Source organism: Mastigoproctus giganteus, chromosome 6 (genome assembly GCF_048544385.1).
Source record: "Mastigoproctus giganteus isolate SK-2022 chromosome 6, ASM4854438v1, whole genome shotgun sequence".
In the NCBI taxonomy this organism is placed as follows: Eukaryota; Metazoa; Arthropoda; class Arachnida; order Uropygi; family Thelyphonidae; genus Mastigoproctus; species Mastigoproctus giganteus.
In genome coordinates this window covers 150,044,058-150,070,663 of record NC_143580.1, presented here as the reverse complement: position 1 = coordinate 150,070,663, position 26,606 = coordinate 150,044,058, and the positions used below count along the sequence as shown (strand labels likewise).

The window sequence follows — 26,606 nt, the reverse complement described above, 5'->3', positions numbered from 1 at the left end:
TTAAGCATTCCTACTTACTAACAGCTATTCTTGCATTTTTTTTTTATCAAGGAAACCATTCCTATATTTTAAAATGTAATCTTTATATTATACAGTATATATTATTAACAATTTATATTAATCTTTATATCATTAGCAAGGTAGTTAAAACTTTTTCACCTTAAATGAGCTTCCTTCCTATCATCATCACTTTAGATATATAAATCACACTGAAATTCATTTAACCAAACAAATTGTCGCACAAAGAGAGAAATCGAGATCATACTTCTAAATATTTAATGATCATTTGTTTGTTTGGGTGCTCATGTCTTCAGAGCAAAATGTGGATATTCACAGTAAGAGTTGACCTGTCAGAACCCGAATGGAATACTAAATTTATTTAAACATTAGTTCATTTTATATCTAGTTTATCTAGTTGAAGAAGATTATCATGTGGAAGGGTGATTATCTCTTTGTGGGGGGAAACAGAAGAGTAACCCAAGAAACTTCTTGGTTATTGCCTAAGAGCGATCAGTGAAAAGGCATAAAATTAGAGGAAAATAAAAGTTTTTCATAAGATCAAGATCGCATTAAATGCTTATAGTTCTCTGAATGAGTTCTTATTAATGATTTTCATGATTTTTTCTGCCTACCATTTTGCTCTCAATCTTAGTCTAAGATGACGTCATACATACATCTTTCTCATCTTCTACCAATGGACAAGTGTGTAAAAACTCACGGTCTTAGAGACATTTATGTTCCTGGTTTATAATTATCCTTTCCAGATGGTGCCAATAAACTGCTGAAATATGTAAGTTGAAACGATTTTCTTTCTTTAATTATTGAAACTTCATCTAAAAATTCTTTAAATAATGCTCGCGCATTACCAAGTCTCTCTGAAGCGAATGCCGGGGTGTTATTTATGCTGGGCAAAGCAATGGCAAAAGTAATAATTTACATTTATGGCTTATGGCGAAAATCCATTTGAGAAATACCTAATAAGAAATACGATGTCCAAAGCAGTATAACTATCATTTTTAAAGATGTGTTAATAATTTTCACCCCATATTCCATTTATAAAGTTAAAAAAAGTGTGTGGAGGGAAACAAAGCGAAATTCTCTTATATACATATATCTACATTTTTCATCTAACTGGAATGGGATCCTTCAAATGAAGTTGGGAGAATCTCGGCAAGCCATATCTCCAGAGTCCTTAAAAAGGTTTAAAAGAAACTGAATAATTAAACAAATTCAATTTAAAAAAAACGCAGCTTAAAAAAAAAAGTACTGGATTTAGCATTGCTTCTCAAAGTTTCTGGAGAAGCATTGCTAATATAATTTTCAAACGTACTGTAATTTATTTAAATGCTGATAATAAAACATTTATCTGTTTTTAACAAAAAAAAGTGATTATCTCTAGATGCAATTATTACTTCTCATTTTTCAGTTATGAAAAATTGGATTGTTTTTATGAAAACCAAAAACACGAAATATATTAGGGCCTATAGTGTTTAGTACCGTGCATAGGTTGAAGGCTGAAAGGACAGAAGATACCTTTTGACATTAGACTTGAATTTCTGTAGACTGTAGTTTTCGGGAAATACTCGTACATGTGAAGTGAAGTTTCAGAAAATTGAAATAGAAGAGATAAATGAAAATGAGAAAAGGAAGTTTGAAGATAGACAGTGATTGAATGCTGACTGTTTGTAGCACATATCCGAACTGGTTTGGAAGAGAGGAACGCTGAGAATGGAAAACAAAATTTTTAATGCAGAGGAAATAATACGATGAGTTTATGCGAATTCCTAATAGAGATGCTTATGCATCTCTATTAGGAACAGGCACTGACAGGGAGAAAATTGAGTATACTGAGTTATGCAAAACCATTAGAAAGAGACTCAGAAAGGACATAAGAAGATTTAACACAAGAATAGTAGAACAAGCATTAAGGGTAAACAAAGGATTTAAATCAGCAGCCATGAGCAGTAATACAGAAAGACAAATGATACTGAAACCGAAGAATAGTGATGGTGTACTTATAAACACCAGAAGGCATAATTCAAATAGCAGAAGACTACTATAGAAAATTATACAAGGAGCGAGGGAATGATGCCAGAGTGGGGAAGATGGATTGCAAAGTAGCAACACATACAACATACCCGATATTCTTCCTGATGAGGTAGAACTTGCATTGAAGAAAATGAAGAATCAGAAAGCCCCGGGGGAAGGTGAAGTTACTGTAGAGTTGTTAAAATTGGGAGGAAGAGACATAACACAAAAACCGGCAAGGCTCTTCAAAAAGTGCATTAGAAAAGGTGTGATGCCTAAGCAGTGGAATAATGCAATCATAGTTTTGCTGCATAAGAAAGGAGATAAATCAGAAATTGGAAATTATAGACCAATTAGCTTGTTATCCCACATCTACAAGTTGTTCACAAGGGTCATTACTAACAGATTAGAAAGAATACTTGATGAGAATCAACCGAAAGAGCAAGCTGGCTTTAGCACTGGATTCTCAACTATGGATCACCTTCACGTAATATCACAGCTAATGGAGAAAGCAAATGAATATAAAACACCATTATGCCTGGCATATGTGGATTATGAAAAGGCATTTGACTCCATACAGCATAAGGCAATGTTTCGGACACTGGAAAGACAAGGCATAGATACCCCACATATTATGATTTTGAAGAAAATATATGAGAGTGCTACCTCCTTTATTAGACTAGACAAAGACAGTAGGAAATTTACAATCGAGAAAGGAGTTCAACAAGGGGAGACAATATCTCTGAAGCTGTTTACTGCTGCCCTTGAGGAATCTTTCAGAATATTAGACTGGTCGCATAAAGGAGTCAATGATGAACAAGTATGTCACAGAAAGGGAAATAATGATTGAAGGAGCAGTAATTGAAAAGGTGGAGTCATATACTTATCTGCGACAAGTTATTAGCTGTAATAATGATAAATGGCTGGAAGTCAAGAGAAGAATAAACTTTGGATGGATAGCATTCAGGAAATATAGTCATATACTGGAGAGCAATATCCCAGTTTGTCTGAAAGGTAAAATAATGAACCAATGTATACTCCCCACCATGACTTATGGAAGTGAAACTTGAGCACTCACCAAAAGAATGGAAGAGAAGCTGAGAACTACACAGTGAAGAATGGAATGAATTATATTGGGAATCAGACTGTTAGATAAGAAGAGAAACATGGATTAGGCAGCAAATTCAAGTAAAGGACATTCTTATCAAAACTAAAGAACTAAAATGGTCTTGGGCAGGACACATAGCTCGAAGACATGATGACAGATGGACTAAGAAAATAACAGAACGGTACCCAAGACGAGATAGAAAAAAACCTGGAAGACAGCGGCAGAGATGGATAGATGAAATTCATGAGTTTGTGGGTAGTAAATGGATGGCCATTGCACAAAACAGAAGGAACTGGGAAGTTGCTGAAGAGGCCTTCATCCTGCAGTGGATTGAAAATGGCTGATGCCTACCAGATATAAAGCTTACCACTGTGATCCGGTCATTCTGATTGGCTTGTGAGAACTGAATACTTAGATATTTACATTTTATCTCTTGATGTATGAGCAATCCAAGAAAAATAGCACCAAAACAAAAAAAAAAGCACTTCTTTTAGTGATTTTGATCAAGAGAATGAAAATGTTTAAATTGAACTGATATTGCAGTAATATATAATAAGTTTTTTCTTTTAAATGATATTTTTTCAAAATATGATTTGGAGGTCTCATATCTGGAATCCCAAAATCTGAAAGGACCTAAAACCTAGAAGGTTTGACAAAATATATATATATATATTTTTTAATCCAATTATGTGATGCCACTCTAGTGTTACTCTGCCCACAAGAAAACGGCAAACAAATTCATCTTTTCTTAAAATTTTAAATGGTTCTTATGCTTATTTAATAAATTACATTTATTTTTATTTACTGAAGGAGTGGCTGCATTCAATATCTGCTGTCCAGCTCATTCTCCCTCCACATTTAAGGCCCTTCCTTGATGACTTCAGTGCCTCCGTAGCTAGGTGGGCAGGAGCAGCAGTGCGTAGCACACGCTTCTTGATTAGAACGGGGTTTGAGCCCGTGACCACCAAATACGGAGGATGTGGAAAGGTCAGGGAATGACCACCGCATATCCTCGGAGCAATATGGCCTTAGTTGCTAATGCTCCTGAAAACCAAATAACAACAACAACTTGATGACTTCTAGTGACTTCCAAGGTTCCTGCCATTGTACACATGGTTCATTTTGCACACATATTTTTGCAACCAGCAGTAATGGAAAAGTGATGTGTCGAATTTTTACAATCAGTGTAAGAGACAGCTTTCAAAACCCCAGGGGCTCGAATGTGGTGAGTATGGGCTTGGAACACCCAGGGTCCTGAGCTGGATATCATCATTCTTCTCTTTCTTAGTGATTCCCTTCTACCTCTCTCTCTCTCTCTCTCTCTCTCCCTCTCTTTCTCTCTCTCTCTCGGGGTAACTCAGAAATTTATTTTTTTTTTTGGCTGGGGCAGAAAAAGCCCAGGCTTCCTTGCACCATATGGTTAATAATAATACAGGTAACCCTCATATAACATGGCAGTAAGGTTCCTATAAAATCTTGTGTACTGAAAAACCTTATGTTATACGGGACTAAGAACCAGTTCAAAAAGGAAGGCTAGGTTCAGACAACTAACAAAAAAACATCATTTCATTCACAAAATGTTAATAAAACTGAAAAAATTCAGCATTCTAGATTACATGTATCTTCTGCTCTCTTTAAAAAATCATTAATCTGGGTTTGTTTGATATTATTTGATAAATCTTTGTAATTTCATTGTATGGAATTAAGCATTTTTGAAGCTCCCTTTTGAACTTTGGGCTCCTTTCAGTCGAAGAATCTGAATTCAAAAAATAAGATTCCAATTGCTCGGCTAACTCTATGCCTTTCCATATAATACTGTTTGATGTAAATTTGGAAGTTCGGAATTTTCTTCTGCACTATCATCCTCTGAATTTATTTAATTTGCCTCTGATGCCATTTTCACAAAATCCGCTTTGCCAGCGTCTTTTATACCAGTAATTCTTTAGCGTCTTCAGTAATATTATTATTATTATTTTTTTTTTTAGGAGCATTGGTGACTAAGGCTATGTTGCTCTGTGTGTTCAAATTGAATGTTCTGAGGTCGATTTTCTATTTTTCTGGACATAAAATCAGAGTTTCTGGGAGAAACAACCATGCTACCCTCATCTAAGATCGACCAACTCAGCCACATTATTAAAAAGTCCTCCTAACATCAGCAGGATTCAAACTTAGATCTTTTCCACCCAGCGTGGGGATGACTGCAATTCTACCAACTGTGCTACCCACGAGGGCCTCAGTAATCATATCATCAAAACTTTCCTCTCCTACCGACTTAGCCAGTGCTACTACGCATGGATTCTGTTTTCTGTCAAGTTCGACCATATTTCCTGAATGAAATGACTCTGGCCATACATTTTTCCAACATGCATTTAATGTTGACAGTTTTACTTCTTTCAGCGATAAAGCTATGATTCTGATACAGTCCCAACTGAAAAATATTTCCATGCCCCCCATCACTTCAATTTTCCATCAATTCAAGTGTTGCACTAGATGGTAGGGACATTAATTCAACATTTGGATGACTTAAATCTTTCAGATGACCTGGAACGTTATCCAATAGTAATAAAACTTTGAAATATAAATTTTGCCACAAGTATAACAGCACAGAATCTAACATGGGAATTTCCAAGTGAGCCAAAAGCAGGGAATCACAAAAAAAGAATGGAAATGTTGAAAAATTACATCCAACATAATAGCAGAGTTTTTCCACGCACAAAAGCTCAAAAATACAGTGTTATGTGAGTTTGCCACAATTCTGTAATCATGTTAGAGCAAAACCGTGTTATATAAGCCCCTCTTTTGTGAAGATTGCCACACTTTATCATGTTAGAGCAAAACCGTGTTGTAGAAGTACTATGTTATACAGGGGCTGCCTGTACTAATAACTTCTCTTCCTCTATGCAGCATATCATCTGTTTGGGCCACTGTTAACACAGTGATAGCTGTGACAATTACAAATGACATTCAGCAAAAAAAAAAAACCTTAAATTAAAATGGCTATCAATTTAATGCAAATATGAATTTTAATATTCCTTCAGTATATTTTTGACTTCTGTTCTGCATTCAATTCCTTTGGGAATTTGAGAACTACATCTGTTAAAAAAAAAAATCATGTTTAAGTATTAGGCACTCTGCATCTGCCTATGTGCCAATTCATGTAACAATAGGCTTAAGCATTTGTGAAGAATGCCCCAAGTGTGTAATGAAAATAAATATCACAGGTTGGAAAAATAACTTCAAGTTCCAATGTAGATGTATAATATTAATTGATTTTTGGTTTTGATTTCATATCTTACATATCACTGTTTCAGTTTGAAGCATATTATTTGAATTAGAATTTTTGAGTGGATAAATTAATTGAGATTACAAGTTTATGGTCGACTGTTGTTTTACTACTGTTAGTGGCCTTACATTCTGAGTACTTGATCATGTAAGTGTTTTTGATCATGTAAGTGTAGAATTTTTATTTTATATTGTCTTCTTGCCATTTTTAGTGCTGCGGTTTGAATAGTACAGCTTGGCACCATATACAGCAATCATTAATGAGCTACTGACATGACGCAAAATTTCAAAATGCATTGCCATTTCAATTCTGCAAGTGGCTATCAATTAATGCCCACAATAAAAATTAATATAGTAATTAACAACATTTTTACTGTCTTTTTTATTAACTTTCAGCTGTCTGGATATGAAATATATTTTCAATAAAAAAATTAAAAGCTTTACAATCAAATTTAAATTATCAGTTGTAGACTTTTCCTTCTATTTCCATCTTGCTGCAACGGATGAGCTCTTTGTAGCAGCTGTCCCCTCCTCTTCATCTGAAAAGTCAAATTCTTCTTCCTCCTGTGTGGCAGGCAACACACAAGGAACATTGTTATGTTCCTTTCTGTGGTAAAAGCAAAAGATAATTCATCTGAAAAGTCAAATTCTTCTTCCTCCTGTGTGGCAGGCAACACACAAGGAACATTGTTATGTTCCTTTGTGCGGTAAAAGCAAAAGATAAATACTGTATAAAAATATCATTTCCTATATAAACAGTTCACACAGGTTTTCTGGCAAAGAAATAAAAAACACCATCACCCCTCTCAATTAGCATTGCTATGAGTGAACACACTGAAAGTGTGTGAAAACTCTGTAGAAAAATAACAAGAGTCAGTCGAAAAGAAAAATCAAAGTCAACAACTGCAATATGTTATAGAGCAATTGGTTCTCCAGTTGCTTTGCAACGTGTGCAAAGTTTCTTATAATAAAAACATGTCTTGTGGTCATTGTCACCCCACCATTCACCCAACAAACAAAGACGAGTTAGGAAACAAGGGTTCCTATTAAAGAACAATTGTTGTCATGAGCTATGCTGTCAGACAGCAATTACATGGCCACTCTCAGAGGAAGAACCTGGAACAGTTATGTTTACAGTGCAAACAAATATTCTGTTTCAAATAGCTGTTAAATGGCTGTTTCAATGACTAAAACAGTTGTTAAATGAAAACTGTTTTAAGGATGAGATCCCTGGCGTGATGACAGTTGATGAGCTACTTGTATGATATCAGGATGGCAGGCATGATATACCAAAAATCTACCCATGTCACGAATAAAGATAATAATAAACTTTATCATCTTCACTGCATGAAAATAAAAAAATATAAAAATTTTAAAAATCCTTTGCTTTCAGTTGTGAAAAACAACAAATAAATACAAACATATTCCTTCCACAACTGACATGGACAGTTTACACACATTTGCTAGTAGTAAAACAATATGCACTCATTACTCCCATTCTCCTTCCCAGGTCAATCCTATGGAGTGAGCTGGCAAGGAGAGGGACAGAAAGGGAGAGCATCTCAAAATATAATTTAACCCACATACACACGCAGAAATGAAATTGCTCACAATAAAAATGCTAATTTAGGTCATTGAATATTCATATTAAAAATTAGAAAAATCCATGAAAATTTTATTTCAGGCTATAATGTGAGTATTAAAGATATCTCTTGCACACTCATTATAATGAGTGTTGCACTTCATTATTAATACATATTGAAATTAATAATGTTCACTGTAAAAAGTAGTTACATTTTGAGAGGGGAAAAAATCCAAATCCCCATACTGAGGTTCCAATATATTTTATGTTAGTGTATTTCAATATTTATAATTCTCTTATGTAGATTCCAGTATCTTTTTTTATATACTTTTTAACACTCAATTACACTTAGTATTTAGGATTTTATAAGTAACATATATATTTTTATTTTGCAAATAAACTATCTTAGTTTTTATATTCTGACATTTAGTCAGTTTATCTCATTATAGTGGTATTAAAACTTGAATATCTTAAAGTTTTTTAGATAAAGTAAATCCTAATATAACATTTTAATTTTTTATTTAGCATATTTTCTAATTTCTCTTGCAAAGGATCCAAAATCCAGAAAGCTTCTAGTCCCAAGCTTTCTGGATAAGGGATCTGAAACTGTACTTTTTATTGGTTACAATATGGTTTACATTGATATGCATGCAAAATTTTTCTTTTACTATTGTTTTCTATTAGTTTCCTCAGGTGAGCTTAGATAAATAGAACACCCTTATTTCCCCATGCATGGTGGATAATAAAGTTTTTCACTGTATGTAGTTCAGTAATTTTGAAAAACAGCAGAACCCTTAACTTACTATGTGGTGGCAATCCTCTTTGTTGGTGTAATCTTGCCTGTAGTACCTCTTTTGCTGATACAAAGAAAACTCTATCTTCAGCTTGTGGTCTGCTTACAACTTTCAGTTCATCAACCAAAAAACTGACTGTCCGATCCATATGCTGTTTTCGTACCTTTCAAAATCAAAGAAATAAACAAGATCCTCATAAATAGATTGCTATTATCTAAGATTTGAAATATCGTACAACAGTGCTGGCAAACCTGCAGTGTGCATACAACTTGTTAGGAAAAATTATTCTTATGAAAGTGGTGTGAAGGATAACAAACAGAGCTTTTTGTAGTAAGCAACAAGCTTATTAACAGTGATGGGAAATAAAGGAATACCAATAAGAATCTCATACCACATACGTTAAGTATGACTATATATCACTGTATTTAAAAAAATAAATATATTTGCATAAACACTGAGTTGGCTTTGCATAGCAACCCCCCCCTGTTTTGTTCTCTCTCTCTCTCTCTCTCTCTCTTCCCCCCCCCATATGCAGGTCATCTGCAAAGAGCATGATTTTCATCTTAAAATCATTCATTTTCCTAAAATAAACCTAAAAAATTAAAATAATAATATTCTTGTTATACTCCAGCATGACTACCAGGTCAGTAGAGTTTACAATAAATCAATCAATACAAATATTAATCATATTTAGCAGTCATGGCCTTGAAACCCGATCCACTCAAAGAGCATGTGCTACTGCACTAGCACTCTTGACCACTCGGCTACATCATATGTAAGTTTAAGCAAAAAATGACTAAAAAAGTCTCTCTTTTTAATAAATTTATTTTTTTCTACTTTTTCCATACCTTTATAAATTATTTCATTTTTATTTTATTGTAATCTTCAATGTTGTTACATGTTATTGTGTGGTTGAATCTATCTTGTAAAAACACTTCAAATTCATTTATGTGAACAATTACTTTATCTCCTTTTGTTTTTATTATTTCAAATTTTTTAATTGGATAACATATATTAAGATCTAAGTACTGTATTTTTTTAATGGAATAGATTGGAATTACCCATTGTTTTGTAGTCAATTTTATATATAAAAAATTGTCATTTTACACAATTTTTTTCAAATATTTTTTTAAAACTATTTTTCAATTATTTGAAAAAAATATTTGAAAAAAGCTGTCTTTTTATAAATGTATATAAAAATCTGCAAGAAATATGAGCAATAAAAAAATGAAAGGGAATTTAACACATCTCACCCATATTGTAGAGATCGTAATAAAGCATATCAGAAAGAATATTACAAATCTAAAACATCACTCAAAAACAAAAGTTATGAAAGAGAAGTGCAAGAAAATTATTTGGAGAAAAATACAGATTTACATGTAAGAAGTCTTTTGGAACTTAAAAGGAAAAAAAGTATGCAAAAAATGAGAAAAAGAAAAGCTTATTTCAGAATTTTCAAAATATCCAAGGTGTGATATTTATTAAACAGTATCTAAAGAATGTCCAAAAAAAAAAATGTTTTTTTATGTAAACCCCAAACACGAGAGGTATTACAATCGATAGTACAGTGGTACCTTGGATTGCGAGTAACTTGGTCTGCGAGTGTTTTGCAAGACGAGCAAAAATTTTTAATAAATTTTAACTTGATAAACGAGCGAGGTCTTGCAATACGAATACAGTCAGTCCTCGTATAACAAGTGTTTACACTACACGAATTCGATCATACACGATTTATAAATAGGGGAACGATATCTTATATAACACGAACCGAATTCGCCTTTGTGTTTACTAGAAATGGTAGTCGAACGCAGAATCACCCCAACCGAAACGCAACACGATAGGAATGAAGAGAAAATTCTGAAAATGTATTTATGTTTTTTATATCAGTGAAGAGGAAACACATTTCACCATAATAACGTAAAGCCAATGCAATTCCAGCTATCAGTATAATCGCAAATGCAATTAGATCGAGTTTACTACCAGTTTATAACAGATTCCACTAGCAGGAACGCAACTGGAAATAGTTTTTATTGTTTTATGGTAGTAACCCCTAGAAATGTGCTTTAGTAGAATATGAGGTGTTAATAGTGTATCTCTGCCTTTACGGTGTTGTTTATTCAGTTACTACACGCGCGCAGCTTTGTTTATGTGTATCAAGCATGCCTCCTCATTTTGTAATTGTGCATTATTCCCTAAAAATTGTCTGCCAAGTGTCCCGTGATCACATGCCGATCGGGATTGTGGGTAATCGTCTCGCATGCTTGATCTCAGTCAGCATACCTCATTCGTATACAGTCAACATTGTAGTCAACACTGTAGTCAACATTCGTGCTAGCATTGTGACCACGTGTATGTGCGTAAAGCATTTTTTTATTTTGCGTTCAAATGTAGTGACTGTTCTTTATTAACTGTACACTACGAAAATGGTTTTCTTCTCCCCAGTGAAGAAAAGGGTTGAAAAGAAAAACAGTAAGAAGGAGATGATTATGGTAGAAGTTACGAAGGAAATCATCGGGAAGCATGAACACGGTATGAAAGTGGCTGCCATCGCAAGATTTTATAAGAAGTATACGTCAACGATTTACTCAGTATTAAAGAAGAAAGCACTAAAGGGACTAGATGTAGCAAAAGGAGTCATGAGAATATCAAAGCAACAGCCACATATTCTGGAAGATGTAGAAAAGTTGCTTTTGGTGTGGATAAATGAGGAGCAACTAGCAGGTGATACTGTGATCGAGAACTTGATCTGTGAGAAGGGAAAGGCCTTGTATGCCGACCTCATGTAAACTGCCAGGTACGTCTACAGAAAACGAAGAAGGCTTCAAGGCGAGCAGGGGATGGTTTGATAACTTTAAGAGGAGAAGTGGCATCCATAGTGTTATGAGGCACGGAGAGGCTGCGAGTTCGGACGCTAAGGCAGCTGAGGCGTTCGTTGCCGAGTTCCAGAAGCGTGATTTCCGAGTGTTACATGCCGCAGCAAGATTTTAATTGCGATGAGACGAGGTTTTTTTGGAAAAAGATGCCAAAGAGGACCTACATTACAGCAGAAGAGAATGCAATGCTCGGTCACAAGCCCATGAAAGACCGTCTCATCCTCTTGCTGTGTGCTAATGCAAGCGATGATTTCAAAGTCAAGCCCCTGCTCATGTATCATTCTGAGAATCCACAAGCCTTCAAGAAATGCAAGGTGCAGAAGAGCCAGTTAAACGTTATGTGGAGGTCCAACAGCAAGGCTTGGGTCACTGGTATCTTGTTCGTTGAGTAGATCACCGTCTTCGGTCCTGCAGTGAAGAAATACATTTTAGAAAAAAAAACTGCCACTCAAAGTCTTGCTGGTTATGGATAATGCTCCTGCTCATCCTCCAGGCCTTGAGGATGACTTACTGAAAGAATTCGAGTTCATTAAGGTCAAGTTCCTTCCTCCCAACACTACTCCATTACTCCAGCCCAGGGATCAGCAGATCATTTCGAACTTTAAAAAGCTTTGCATCAAGGCACTATTTCAGCGATGCTTCGAGGTGACCGAAGGAACTAACCTTACCCTCTGAGAGTTTTGGAAAACTCATTTCTACATCATAAACTGCCTCAAGATCATCGATAAAGCCTGGGATGGGGTCACCAAGACAACCCTCAATTCTGCTTGGAGAAAACTGTGGTCTGGTTGCATTGAGGGGTTTGCTCATGAACAGGAGCTGCCAGTTGTCGATGAAACTGTGTCCTTGGGGACGACCATGGGACTGGAGATGCATAAGGACGACATTCAAGAGATGGTGGAGGAACATAAAGGAGTTTACCACCAACGAACTGATGGATCTGCATCACGAGCAACAGCAAGAGGTTATGGAGGAGATCTCGTCTGAGGAGGAGAAGAAGAAAATGGAGACATCCCTCTCTTCAAATGAGATTAGGGAGGTGTGTAAAATGTGGGAAACACTGCAAAATTTTGTAGAAAAGCACCACCCGAGTAAGGCTGTGGCAGTGCGAGCGATGAATCTGTTTAATGACAATACAATGTCATATTTCCATGAAATCATCAAAAGGAGGCAAAAACAAGTGTCATTGGATAGGTTCTTTGTTAAAGTCGCACAAAAAGAAAACGTCAACAGATAGCAGTGATTCCGTTAGTGACAGTGAAAGTCGTCCTACCCAATAATTAATAAATTCGATTGCTTTATGTATATTATATTTAAATATTAAAAATATAAAAAGGTATGTATGTATTCTGTATTAATCATTTTTACAGTACATGAATATTTTTGTGGTTTGGAACAAATCATCTGGGTTTCCTTATTTCTTATGGGGAAATTAGCTTTGATATACGAGTGCTTTGGATTACAAGCACGTTTCCGGAATGAATTATGCTCGCAAACCAAGGTACCAGCAAGGTACCACTGTACTTAGTACTGTGCTTGGGTTGGAGGTTGAGAAGACGAAAGAAGATATTTGTTGACATTGGAATTGAACTTCTGTAGACTGTAATTTTCAGAAAATACGTATGAAGGAAGGTTATTCCAAAAAACGGCAGTTGAATGAATATACGAAGAAGATGAAAAGTTGGTTCTGTGAGTTTGAAATTGGACAGTGAATGGGTGTTGGCTGGTGACGGCATGTGTTCAGACTATTTTGAAAGAGAGAGCGGGAATTATAGAAGCCAATTCAGAAGAACAGTGCCCATGGAAGTATCTATAGAAGAGGCATGCAGCAGAAACAGTACGTCTATGAGACAGCGAGTGGAGACACTCTGTTAGAGATGAATCATTAATTAACCTAACTGCCCTCTTCTGAATGGAATCAAGAAGCCTGAGAGAGAGAGGTTTTGGGGGCACCACCCCAGATGTGGGAACAATATTCCATGGCAGGGCGGATTTGCGATTTATACAGAGTGAGCAGCTGTTTGGAAGAAAAGTAACGCCGACAGGGAAAGAGAAAAACAAGTTTTTTAGATGCAGAAGAAGCAATATTTGTAATGTGGTTGTGCCAAGAGAGATTAGAAGTTAGGGTAATCCCCGAAAGAGATATATCATTTTGCCTAGAAATTGGAGTGTCGCCAGAGATAAGCATAGGAGCAGAAGAATCCTTTTGTGCGAGATACAAGACAAGGCTGAGTTTTAGAAGGGTTGAAATCAACTAAGTTGTCATTGCCCCACTGGAGAATTACCTGAAGATCGGCATTTAAGGAATTGGTAGCATTTTTTCGAGAAGTTGAAGCTGATTGAGCAGGCCAAGGTGTCTCAAAATGAGACACCTTGTCCTGCTCAATCAGCTCAATCGGCAAAACTATGGATAGGATTTCCAGTCAATGGAAGAAGATCATTAATATACAAGAGGAAACGAGTGGAAGAAAGAACTGAACCTTGGAGGACACCAGCATGAGTGGAGAAGTTAGAAGACAGAGAGCCATCTATCATCACCCTCAGTGAGCGATCAGAGAGAGAAAACTGGATAACCAATTAAAAAAAACAGTTGGCAAACCATAAGATGGAAGCTTGTTTAGAAGACCTATATACCAAACACAATCGAAAGCCTTTGAGATGTCAAGAGCAACTGCTTGTGTTTCACCCATTGAATTTGTCCATAAATGGGTAACATAAGCCAGAATACCACCAGTGGATTGACACTGACGGAATCCATACTGGTGATCGTTGATCAGATGGAAGGTTTCTAGGTAGTTAAAGAGTTGGCAGTTAATCGATTTCTCCATTACTTTAGAAAGAGTAGAAGTAATTGCAATGGGACGAAAATTGAATGGGAGGGACTTGTCACCCTTTTTAGGAATTGGCTGAATATGAGCAAATTTCCAAACAGAAGGAAAAACACATTTAGAATAAGAAAGTGAAAAAAGGCAGCAAAGAACAGGAGTAAGTTCAGGAGTACAGGTTTTGAGAACAAATGGAGAAATACCATCAGGACCTGGAGCTTCCTTAGCATCAAGATTTGTCAAACTTCTTCTGACATCCTTTTGATGGAAGAACACAGGAGGTATTGAATGGAGCATGTTGGGAATGGTGGGGGGTGTTTTACCAAGATCATTAATACATGAGTTGGAAGAAAATGGGATGCTAGAAGGTCAGCTTTATCCTTGGCTGAAGTGACAACAGAACCATCTGGTTTTGACAGAGGTGGGAGCAGAGATGGGCAAAAGTTGTGGCCAATAGCTTTAGCAAGAGACCAGAATACTCGGCTACCATTAGGGCAAGAAGCAAGTTTTCTACTCTTAGCCTGTTCAAAATCTAGTTTGGACTGATTAATGACTGCTTTACAATTGTTGCGAGCTTTGGTGTAGGCAGAAAATGAAACTGGAGAATTGGAAACAAGCCAATTTCAATATGCCACATTCTTCTCTTGAACAGCCATAGCACATTTATTGGAAAAACAAGGTTTGGATAAAGGACGAGATTTTAAATTGGAGTGTGGAATAAAGGATTCCATTCCTACAAGAATAATTTCACTGACACGATCAGAGAAAACACTGACATCAGAAGTTTTGAAACAGTAGTCACATATCCATACCACAGGGACCTCCCCTGAATTCAAAGATGCTCTCATAATTATGCCTAGGGGTTTGACAGTGGTCACTATCTGACCAACTGCATCTGGACCACCAATAATTTTTCATGAACAGTAAGTGATCTGACCCTAAGTCATTAACTTGTACACTTATTAAGTACTTATTTTAGTTCTGCATTTTTTTTTATGTCTCCTTAATTAAATTTTTTAAAAGATCAATCGCACATTATATTGAATGTTCTGTTTGCATTACTGGTACCATAAACTTCTAAAATGTACAAAACATACACAATTTCATCTTTTAACACAATTCAATAATTAAATGACTATTGCAGCAAACATGTATGCTAATAAATGCAATTCACTGTAGTTCGTGCACATGTTAAGTATTATAATAAAAGTTATTTATAGAAATATTAAAGGTAGTACACTACTCTGCATGAATTTGAAGTAAAAATGTATTGCACATAGTTGTTGCTGTTGCAAGTACAGGATGAATAATAATACAAATTTTGTACTCAACAGTAAGGGAAATAAAGTAATTAAAATTAAAATATAATAAAGTAAACCAGAAAGTGTGCATGCATGGGGGAGATTACCATATGTTACGGTGGTCCTCAAGAGTAGCTTTTAAGGAGTGTTGGGTGAGGGGGGGGGGGGGAATTATGAGATGTAAATACTTCCAGAGGGTGACTTCATGCCAAGCTACAATTATAGAAGTAGGAAGAAGATTGTGAATGATCCACATCAGCTGTCTGTGGGAGCTGTATATTCTCAACAATTACTGTTTCACAGAGTCAGATAGTCTATGGTCACCATTCCAGAGAATGGCTGGATTTGTGCTATTTAGCTCTGACCTGCCTGTTCTGAATACACAATGATATTCATAGGATCACCACGGGCACGTACACCAGTTTTTTCACCTCCTTGCTTTACTTTATTCTGTTCTCCTTACTTTACTTTGTTTTTTCCTTACTTTATTCTGTTTTCATTACAGGCATCCCCACTTAGCACTCTTAACTGGGGCTGTAAAGCAGAATGATAAGTAAATTGTGAATAGTAAAAAGAGGGGGAGATTTATCCATTGAATAAACTGTAAATAAATTTAACTGGTTGGCACTATCAGTGTTTCTGGTAAATTTTAAAGACTATTTCTCTGTATAAAAATATTAAATGTAACATAAGCATTTAAATAGAAATTTTAAATATATAAAGTATATTTTCAAATCAGTCAAAATCCCTAAATACAGAATAAATCCAGCACTAATCCAAATCTAGTCTTTTTAGAATGCTCAGTTTAGCTTCTAATGAAAAGTTTTTCTGATAGATTTCTCTCCACTTCACATTTCTACATCTTTCTGACTAACTTGATCCCTTTAGATTTATTTTAAAAAAATAAAAGGGGGGGGGGTTGAAACTGCCTAAATGGTAAACTAAAATCAAGCACTTGGACACAAATGCACATAATCAATACATAAACCAAAACTGAAGTGAAAAAGCATTACTGAGCGATGTTGTAGCTCAAGCAACTCTGTCATGAGATGACAGTTCTCAAAAAAGTTTTATAAATAACCCTTCAATATAATATCGGTGTAAATACACCACAGTTTACCCATACGTAGTGTAATGGCATCATTTAGATTTTATCTCATATTGTGGCTACCTTCACAACGAGATACCAGGTATTGCACTACTTAAAATAAATAACACTTCTCTAGTAGAGGAGACTACTGGATGTTTATTCTCAGTGGGCACCACCACCCAGATGCTTTTCAGAGCTTGTTGGCTCACTCGTCAGTGGGCGGGCAGGTACCCTGGTAATGCAGACATGCCATCACGGTTGCGAAGTTAATTCCACAATATGAGAGATACCAAATGGTGAAGATAATGATAATATTTTGAAGACTAAATGCTCAAAGCATAATACATTATGGATTGAAATTAACTATATAATATCGGTGTAAATACACCATAGTTAATTTCAACTCATAATGAGTTATGCTTTGAGCATTTAGTCTTCAAAATATTATCGTTATCATAAGTTTAAGTGAGCCAACAAGCTCCAAAACGCATCTTGGTGGTGGTGGTGGTGGTACCCAATGAGAATAAACATCAGTAGTCTCCTCTACTAGAGAAGCATTATTTATTTGAAGTTGTGCAATATCTGGTATCTCATTGTGAAGGTAGCCACAATATGAGAAAATCTAAACGATGCTGTTACACTACGTATATAGTTAAATTTATGGGTAAACTATGGTGTATTTACACTGATATTATATAGTTAATTTCAACCCATAATGTATTATGCCTTGAGCATTTAGTCTTCAAAACAACCCTTCAATAAACTTTAGCTAATTAGCACCTCCCTCCTCCAGCAGGTGTTCCCTTTTCAATAACACCAATGGGTGGAGTGAAATACAAAGTGTATATTTTTTGTAATAAGCAAGAAATGGTGCAGTGACTGCTTTGATATATTTTCACCTAAAGCATTGAGTGACCATAGTGTTTTATAGCCATGGACACTGGAATTTATATCAATACAAACAGCTAAAGAAAATTGGCACAGAGATGTAAGTTATCCATGGGAGCAAATAAGTTTTGGCAATAGAGACATTTTCAAATGTCTCCTTGTCACAAATTGGAAATACTTTGTTGCACCAAACTTTGAATTACAGCTGATTGGAAAATTGAGCTGAAAAGTACTAAAAAAAATTCTTTTCTTTTCGATGGGTCTCTCAGGCATACAAACACCACCTAATAGGTAACCCCATCCCAGGGCATTTGGAGTGAGCAGTGCTATTCCGGTGAGAACCAGAGCACAATCTTGGGGGAGAGTATCAAAAAATATAGAGTGCTATACAGCCACTCCCCGATTAGCGTAACGGTTGCATTCAGCAGACCTCTACATAAGTCAGATTTGACATCAGTCGAGATTTTTCTCATGCTTGTGCTCCACTCGCAACTGTGCTCGCTGAATTGATTGAATCAAACAAGAAATGTTCGACGAACATGTGAATAGAATTATTTATTCAATTTTTTATCTCTTGCGCAGGAAAAATTAAAGCGTGCAATTTAAAAATATTTAAAAATTATAAAATTACAAAGAGAGGAAACAGGCATAACATCAGTAAGTTTTACCTCTCGAGCATCATTGCCAGAATCGATGTCTTCAGCTGATAAGTATGCCGTTGCAGTGGTTGACAGCTGTGGTGATTTATAAGGGGTCATCGCTCAACCTTACGAAAGAACATAATGGATGACTGGACAGTGGCTTTTTTCTTTTCATTGTAGATTTCTTTGTAGCAAGCAAGCATATCACTCACCCCTCTGTTAACTTTTAAAAATCATTTGCTGTCAGGATCCATCTTCTCAAACCTAGCCATTGCTGATGCAATTTCACGAAATTGCCATTGCATCTCTCTGGTGATGAAGCGTCTCGGCTCCTCATTTGGTTCATCTTGAACTTCGTCAGCATTTTCTTCTTTCACTATCACTGCCTGCACGTCAATAAGTTCTTCGTTAGATAATTCCCTCTCTTCTTCCTCTATTAACTCCTCGACGTCTTTGGCAACAACCTCCAACTGAAGTAGCTCTGCAACCTTTACAATCTTATCTGTAACCTCTTCATATGATTCATCTTTTTCAAACCCTTCGAAGCCTTTTACGTGCCATGGGCATATTTTCTTCCATTCACCATTTAAACATATTTTAGTAATTTCTGCCCAGGCCTTATTAATGTTTAAGATGGCGTGGTAAATATTATAAGATTTCCAAAAGTCTCTTAACGTAAAATTTTTCTCACCATCTACTGCAGACAATGCCTGAGCAAATGTTGTGCGTAAATAGTATGCTTTTAAATTCAAAATAACACCCTGATCCATAGGTTGGATGAGTGAAGTAGTGTTTGGCGGTAGAAATATGACTCTCATGTTTGAACTGAAATCATCTAGATGTGTAGGATGTCCAGGAGCATTATCTAATAGAAGGAAAATCTTGAAAGGAACATTGTTGTCTTACAATATTTTTTAACCTCGGGAATGAAGCAGCATTTAAACAATCCTCAAAGAGAGATATTGTTATCCATGCTCTGTGGTTCGATCAGATATGTACGGGTAGGGTAGCTTTATTGATGCCCTTAAATGCATGAGGATTTCCAGAATGGTACACAAGCAGTGGTATTAATCTGTAATCTCCCACTGCATTAGCCCCAAGCAAGAGTGTGGCCCTATCTTCTGAAGCCTTGAAACTTGGCATTATATTTTCCTCTTTGGCAATGTATGTTCGAGCTGGCATTTTTTCACAGAGCAATCTCGTCGACTTTAAAAATTTGCTGCGTTGAATAGCCACCTTCATCGATAATTTTTTCCAACATCACATAATTTCTCTGCAGCTGCAGAATCAGCACTGGCGACTTCACCGCATACTTTAATGTTGTGGAAACCAGCGTGATGCTTGAACCTATTAAACCACCCGATCCTTGCCACGAACGTGGCTTGGGGCTTGCTGTACTTATCGTTAATATCTTCATAAATACTTCTTGCTTTTGCTTGAATGGCCATTGGACTCATGGGCACTTGCTTCTGAATCTGATTTTCCATCAATATTATTAATAGCTTTTCCATCTTTGATATAGCACCTGAACGCTGTTTTGTGATCACTGTTGATCTTAAATGCATTGATTCTTTAACATGTTCTTTTATACGCACACTCTCCCTTAAAATAGTATTCACTGTTGAAGCAGCGAGACCTAATCCTTTGCAATAGATGACAAACTTTGTCCTGCTTCGTACATCTTAATCATTTTCATCTTCATTTCTAAATAAATTTTGTTTTGTTTCCTAGCACTGCCAGCACTTGCACTTTCTGTTGGTCTCTTTGCCTTCACCATTGTAATATGTAAATAGGAATGAAGAGAAGTTTCTGAAAATTTATTTATGCTTTTTATATGATTGAAGATTATAGTGAAGGGGAACACATTTCACCATAATACCGTAATGTAAAAAAACCCACAGAATTCTAGTTATAGGGATTATCACAAATGCAATAAGATCGAGTTTACTACCCATTTATAATAGATTGCGCAAACAGAAAAGCCCAATAAACTGGAAATTGCAAATTGTTTTTATTGTGTTTTTGGTCGTGACCTCCAGAAACGTGCTTAAGAACAATATCAGAAAAGCATTCAAAATTGATTCTTATAACAGGAACATATGATAAAGATGGAAGTGTATGCAATTTCCATTATAAATATGACCTTTTAGAGAGATAAATAGCTTAATAATATAGCAAAATTTTGCAAAATACGTTTCCATATTTTTTTCAGTTTGCACCGGCTGGCAAAAACTTACATAAAGTCAAATTTCCATAAGTCAAGAAGTTCCTGTATAGCGAACAAGCACTGAGTCAACTGTATTTCTCTCTTTTACCATTGAGCACATAGTATGCATTATTATTTGGCCTGTACTTCCAAGAGCAGCAACTAATATTCATTAAACTTTTTCCTTAAAATTCATGCTGAGTAGTGTTTTACTTTTCACACCTACATTATTATCTCTATGTGCAAATTCCAATATTATATTCAAAGGTTATTTGATTTTTATATATTTGTAATGTAACTAAAAATATTATCTCTAAGTATTCTGTAATATTAAAGGGAAATAAAATGGCATTATAATATTTATCTGATGTTTTATTAATTTTACACCAATAGGTGATCTGGACCACAATAAGTTACATTTTTTTCTAATAATGAACATAACAATTTGGTAACTCTGATCTTAGAGCAGTGGCATCAAACTCGCAAGGTCTTGAAAAACTAGTATTCAGATTACTGAGATTGTAGCACATACCTCTGGAAAATAGTTCCCTAGAAAAGGAAGGAAAGAGAGGGAGAGAGAGAGAGAGATAAATTAGAAACTAGGGTTAAGCTAAATAAAAATCCTTGTCATTGTACTAAAGTAGAAATCTCAATGTAGCTGAAGATTGGCATAACAGAAACAGATTTTTTCCTGCAAGATATAAGAGATGGGTCAGTTTCAGGATTGAAGCTAAGATCTGCTTTCGACTGAAGATATGTATTTAAAGAAGCAGCAGTGATATTCAAGTAAAACTCTATTACAGTGAATACACTTTAATGAAATTTTCACTATAATAAAATATTTGTAAGTCCTGGTTGTCTTACCTTATCATTAATGCTTTGTAAACTCATTTGAATGAAGTGGTTTTGGCAAAAATTCAGTACAACAAATTATTTTCAATTTTTTGGAATATTATTTTTCAATAAAATTGATAACTAAAATTGTAAATATGGAACTATATGGCACTATCTAGCTAAAATCATAAATAAGGAAGCATTACAATTTTATGGAAGCATTCGCTTGAACAAAAATACAGAAGCTTTAAAAATTACAGTAAAAAGAATTAGATAATACACTATATTCTCCACCATTCCAAATGAATGTTACTGATACAAATGCTCTGGCAATGTTTCTCACACACACAAAAGCATATATGATTATGAATTTCAGCTTGTAATCACTAGTTAGGGGAAGTAATTACAAATAAAGGAGGAGGGGAAGTAGTAATTACTTCCCCCTCCTTTATTTGTAAATTTAAAAAAAAATTTTTTTTTAAAGCTTAAATCCAAGAAAACAAACAAAATGAAAATTGAGGACAGTTACAAAACAGACCTCATTTTTTCATTATGTCAAGCTCTTCAGCTTACATTCATATAAGCAATTCATTTCATTGAAAAAAAGAAGTATCAGGACTAGTAATCAGAATCAACTTGGTTCAACTTTAACCCACCTATTTAAACTGCACTAAAAGTAGAATGACCACATTAATGTGAGGGGGGAAATGTTTAAGTATTAAAAAGCAGTGTTTTAATATGTGAAAAGTAATAAGTTTTTAACTACTATACTGTATTTCTGAACGTGTGGTATTTATTATTAAAAAATAAAATTGTTTTCAATGATAATTTCTGAATAAAATAGTTTTACTATTTTATTCAAAAAGTATATCCTTCTGCAAAATGAAAGTGGCCTAAAGATTATTGTTTTACATTTGGCACATGATTGTAGTATCAATAATATTTCATCATTTTATTTATTGATTTTAAAATCAAGATTTAAGTAAAATAAAGCAGAAATTACTACTTGTATAAAAGTGTAGCAAAATGCAGTAGAATTTATTTAAACAAAATAATGTTCTATAGAAATAATTTTCAGTGCTATTCATTAGAATGAAATTTCAGTACAATGAAATCATTTGTGCGTCCCCATTAAGATCATGTAATGGGATTTCTTTGTAGTTACAATTTTTCTTGTAGGAAAAAGTTTGTGCAATTGAAAAGTATAATGTGGAATAATACTGAAGAAAAACTAAGATTAGGATTTGAAGTCAATGGACAAAGGTTTTTAACCCTCCATGTACATTCATGCTGATGGTCACCCACACCTAGTGTGGGTGACCATCAGCATGAAATGAAAAAAAGCCCCAATTTGATAGCACTGACATTTATGAAAAATTTTTTGTGACAATAAAATATCTTATCATAATTGCAGTAATCATTTTATTTTAAATCAGCATTCATTTCACTTTGATTTGATGATAGTTTCTAGAAGTTTTAGGTGGTTGCTAATGGACATTTTTTTTCTTTAGACTTTGCTACCAGATCAAATACATCAAGGAAATATACTATAATAAAGTAGTTTATTAAAAACAATTTACAGATGGCATGCACTTTTTTTTTTTTTTGTGTGCAACATAAAACTGGATGCAAAGTTTTCTATCTAGCATAAGTTTTGTTGTTACTCTATAAAAAGCTGCTAATAAATAATTTTATTTGAGGTTTTTTCACTAGATAAAGTAAATGATTTCTAAAAAAAAATCAATTACAATTAGCGACTGCTATCTGTTATCCTTGTGCAAAACGAAAGTGGTCTAAATATTACTGTTTTATTTTTGGCACTCATTTTTATAAGTTTCTAATGCAGCTGCCAACAGATAATTTTATTTGAAATGTTATGTCAAATTAGCATAAAAGGAAGTTGATATAAAAATTATCCACGATGACTGTAAGACATTTTTTTTTTTAGTTTTGGGCAGATACAGGACTGACAAAGTTCACTATTTTATATGATTTTGATAGTTTGCATTATAGGTGCCAATAAATAATTTTCTACTGGCAACGTAATTTTCTGATACATCAAAATAAACATCTAAAATAGTGCCAATAGTGATGTCACTTTCAAAAGACAATTCATTATTAGCAATTTTTTTTTTTTGTGTGCAACATAATGCAAATTTATTTGATATAAGTTTTTGACCATTTATACCAGAGGTGTCAAGATATAATATTCTTAGATGTCCTGGACCAGATCAAATACATATCCAAGAAGGTATAATATTAAAAAAAAAAAAAAAAAAGAAATTAGTAACATGCTTCCCCTCTCCCCTTTTTAAAAAAATATAAAGGATGCAGTTCTTCACAGAAATCACATTCGTTACCTTCAATTTTTAAATGTGTTGCTATTTCAAAAAAAGAATTATGTGGAACTATTTTGCAATAGAAAATACCTTTCCTGCTACTTTTTGATCGTAATGTGAAATACCACCTTACCATGAATTAAACTGACTACAATATTCATAAATGATTCTACATTTTTCCTGTATTCGTGACAATTAAAGAATATTTATTGAATTTTTAATAAGAAATGAAAGAAAACACTTTTCTTTAAAAGAATTGTCAAGTTTCAGCTGAGTGGATAGGGTCACTGAAATTTGTGCAAAAGTGCTCAAGACCACTGAAGTCTAAACAATTTTGTATATCACAATTAGGGTTCATAGAGACAAATAGAATACCTGATATACTTCATTATTTGTTGAGTAGTTGAACAGCATAGATTAATTTGTGATATATCGAATTCAAAATATAGCATACTAACCTAGACTAACCTCTATATTTAAACATTTACACAGACCTATCATAATTATAATATAAAGTATAAAATGACTAACCTTATCTAGGAATTCTGTTTCATCAGCTGAGGCATCCCATCTATTGTTCAAAATAAATATATTAGGTTTTGATAAACGCGCACTGACCTTGTGAAAAAAATTCTTCTCCTGTTCAAAAAAAGGAGAAAAAAAAAGATATTAATGATACGTTTAAAATTACAAAATTACAAATTAAAGTGATTAAAAATACACTAATTTGAGTCACAAAAATATGAAAATATATTAATAGCTGCTTATGAGTTAGACTTAAAAGTTAAAGTCAGCTTCAAAAAATATTTAATAAAAGGAAATAATATATTCATTAAAACTGAAAGTGAGTTCTATTGCAACAGTTAAGTTAATAATTACAAAATTACAAATTAAATAAAAAATACATTTAATAATTACTGAATTAAAAACTAAAATTAATAAAGAACTTTTAAAATTATAAAGTAGAAACAAAAGGCAGTGATAAGTAATAACCTTAATACAGTAAAATCTCGTTAATACAAATGTTTTATACAAAGTACTTGTTTATATAAAGCACATATCATTCCTCTGCGAAAGGATACGCTTTTCTATGTATATATATTTGTTTATTACAAAATTTGGTTAATATGTATTACAAAGTTCGTATTCACTCCGTGAGAAATAAATATTGTTATTTTTTGTGTTCAATACACAGTTGTCCGGCTGACTTAACCAAATTGGGACTATGTTGAAGGAGTAAAATGAAAATTTATAAAATATAAGTTTTGTATTTTGAATATTTTGTATTCAAATATTTTAAGTTTTTGAATATTAAAAAAAAAAAAAAAAAAAAGTAATTGTTTTAAATTGCTATGGTATCAATTTTATAACCATAGCATTAATAGCAAGCTTTCTATAAGGTAAAAAAAAGCTAAGCCCAAAAAGAGCCCAATTTTTAAAATTTTTACCTATTCTGTCTTAGATTAACAACTAAATTAAACCATATTTTAATGGTCCAATGGAATAAAGATAAAGACAACTAAAGAATCGTCTCATTGCTACCCAATAGAACCACCAAAATGTGGCTAAATTAACATAATTATCGCAAATGGGGCCATGGAGGAAATTAACGCAATCACAATTTCAAATATTAAATTTTAAGTTTATAATTTATATAATAACATTGCTATATGCAATGAAAATACAGAGGATCCTCAATTCTGAGAACTAATGGGAGAGAAAGGTTATCCAAAAAACCCGGAAGTCCATATTTTCCAAATTAATATTTAACGAAACATTTAACTGTACAATACCCATAGTAAACATGATTAATAAAACAGGTAGTGTGCACACAATGCACATACATTACTTATAAGCAATGTAAGTAGTACAATATGTAAAAATAAATACACTAGAATAAATAATGTAACAAAAACAAAAATCAAAAACTATTTTCTCTTACTTTGATGGAAATATAACTAAGGAGATAGTGGTACTCAGAACAATTTATTGTCAGTAGAGCTCCCTAGCTCCACTGACAAATTATTCTGAGTGCCTAACCCTATTTTCATTATATAAATTATAAACTTCGTCTGTGATGATGAGGCAGACTGAGACGAAGACAGGGCAGGAGCAGCAACAGGTTTGAAGAATGTATCCAGCTTCATCTGTTTACCTCACTCATACTGCCACCTTATCACAGCCTCTCTTAACATACATAAATGGTTGTAGCAGGGCTGGACTTCACTGTTGTCTGAGGAGGGGGGGGGAGAATGCTGTGGTAACGGATGCATCAGCAAGAAGTTCTGTTTGATGTAAACGGCGGACAGTGACCGACAGCAGCAGAGAGGTTTTCTTAGATTTTCCTGCTTCAAAAACCATGGAACTTGGATTCTTCATGTGTTGTGTACAGATGAAAACAACTAGTATTATTCAGTGAAGCTTGTTAGTTATAGTTGTTTTAGCTATTGTTGGTTTTTTGAATGTGCAGTATGATTGCTATTGTTACAGCGTTAGAGGTAGTGATCCTACTATTGCAGATTTTGATATTGCAACACCTCAAAATTCCAAAAATTGGGATAAATTTGATCAAATTAACTGGATACAGTCAGCCCTCATTTAACACAATAGTTGTGTTCCTGGAAACCCTGTTGCAATGCAAAATTGTGCAATATAAATAAGAGGCCCTATGGGAAAAATAGGGTTAGGTGCTGACCACCCAAGATTGAACACACATTTGTGTTACCAAACACAATAAATAATTGTAATAAAATATTGCTAATGCTTTTGCTTCTATCGTAAGCAAACTTGTTCTTTATTTGATTTTCTATTCAAA

The 26,606-nt window shown here is 34.3% G+C and overlaps 1 protein-coding gene across 2 annotated transcripts in view; it reads right to left on the bottom strand.

The window, feature by feature from the left end:
- Window positions 1-26,606, bottom strand: part of Marf (Mitochondrial assembly regulatory factor) — a 495,171-nt gene that overhangs the window by 290,439 nt on the left and 178,126 nt on the right. For both annotated transcript variants that reach the window (XM_090376530.1, XM_090376532.1), the window contains exons 7-8: window positions 24,323-24,430; window positions 8,804-8,957 (exon numbers count right to left, since the gene is read on the bottom strand). In XM_090376530.1, coding sequence (XP_090232656.1) covers window positions 8,804-8,957; window positions 24,323-24,430 — 262 coding nt within the window. The remainder of the gene's footprint in view (window positions 1-8,803; window positions 8,958-24,322; window positions 24,431-26,606) is intronic.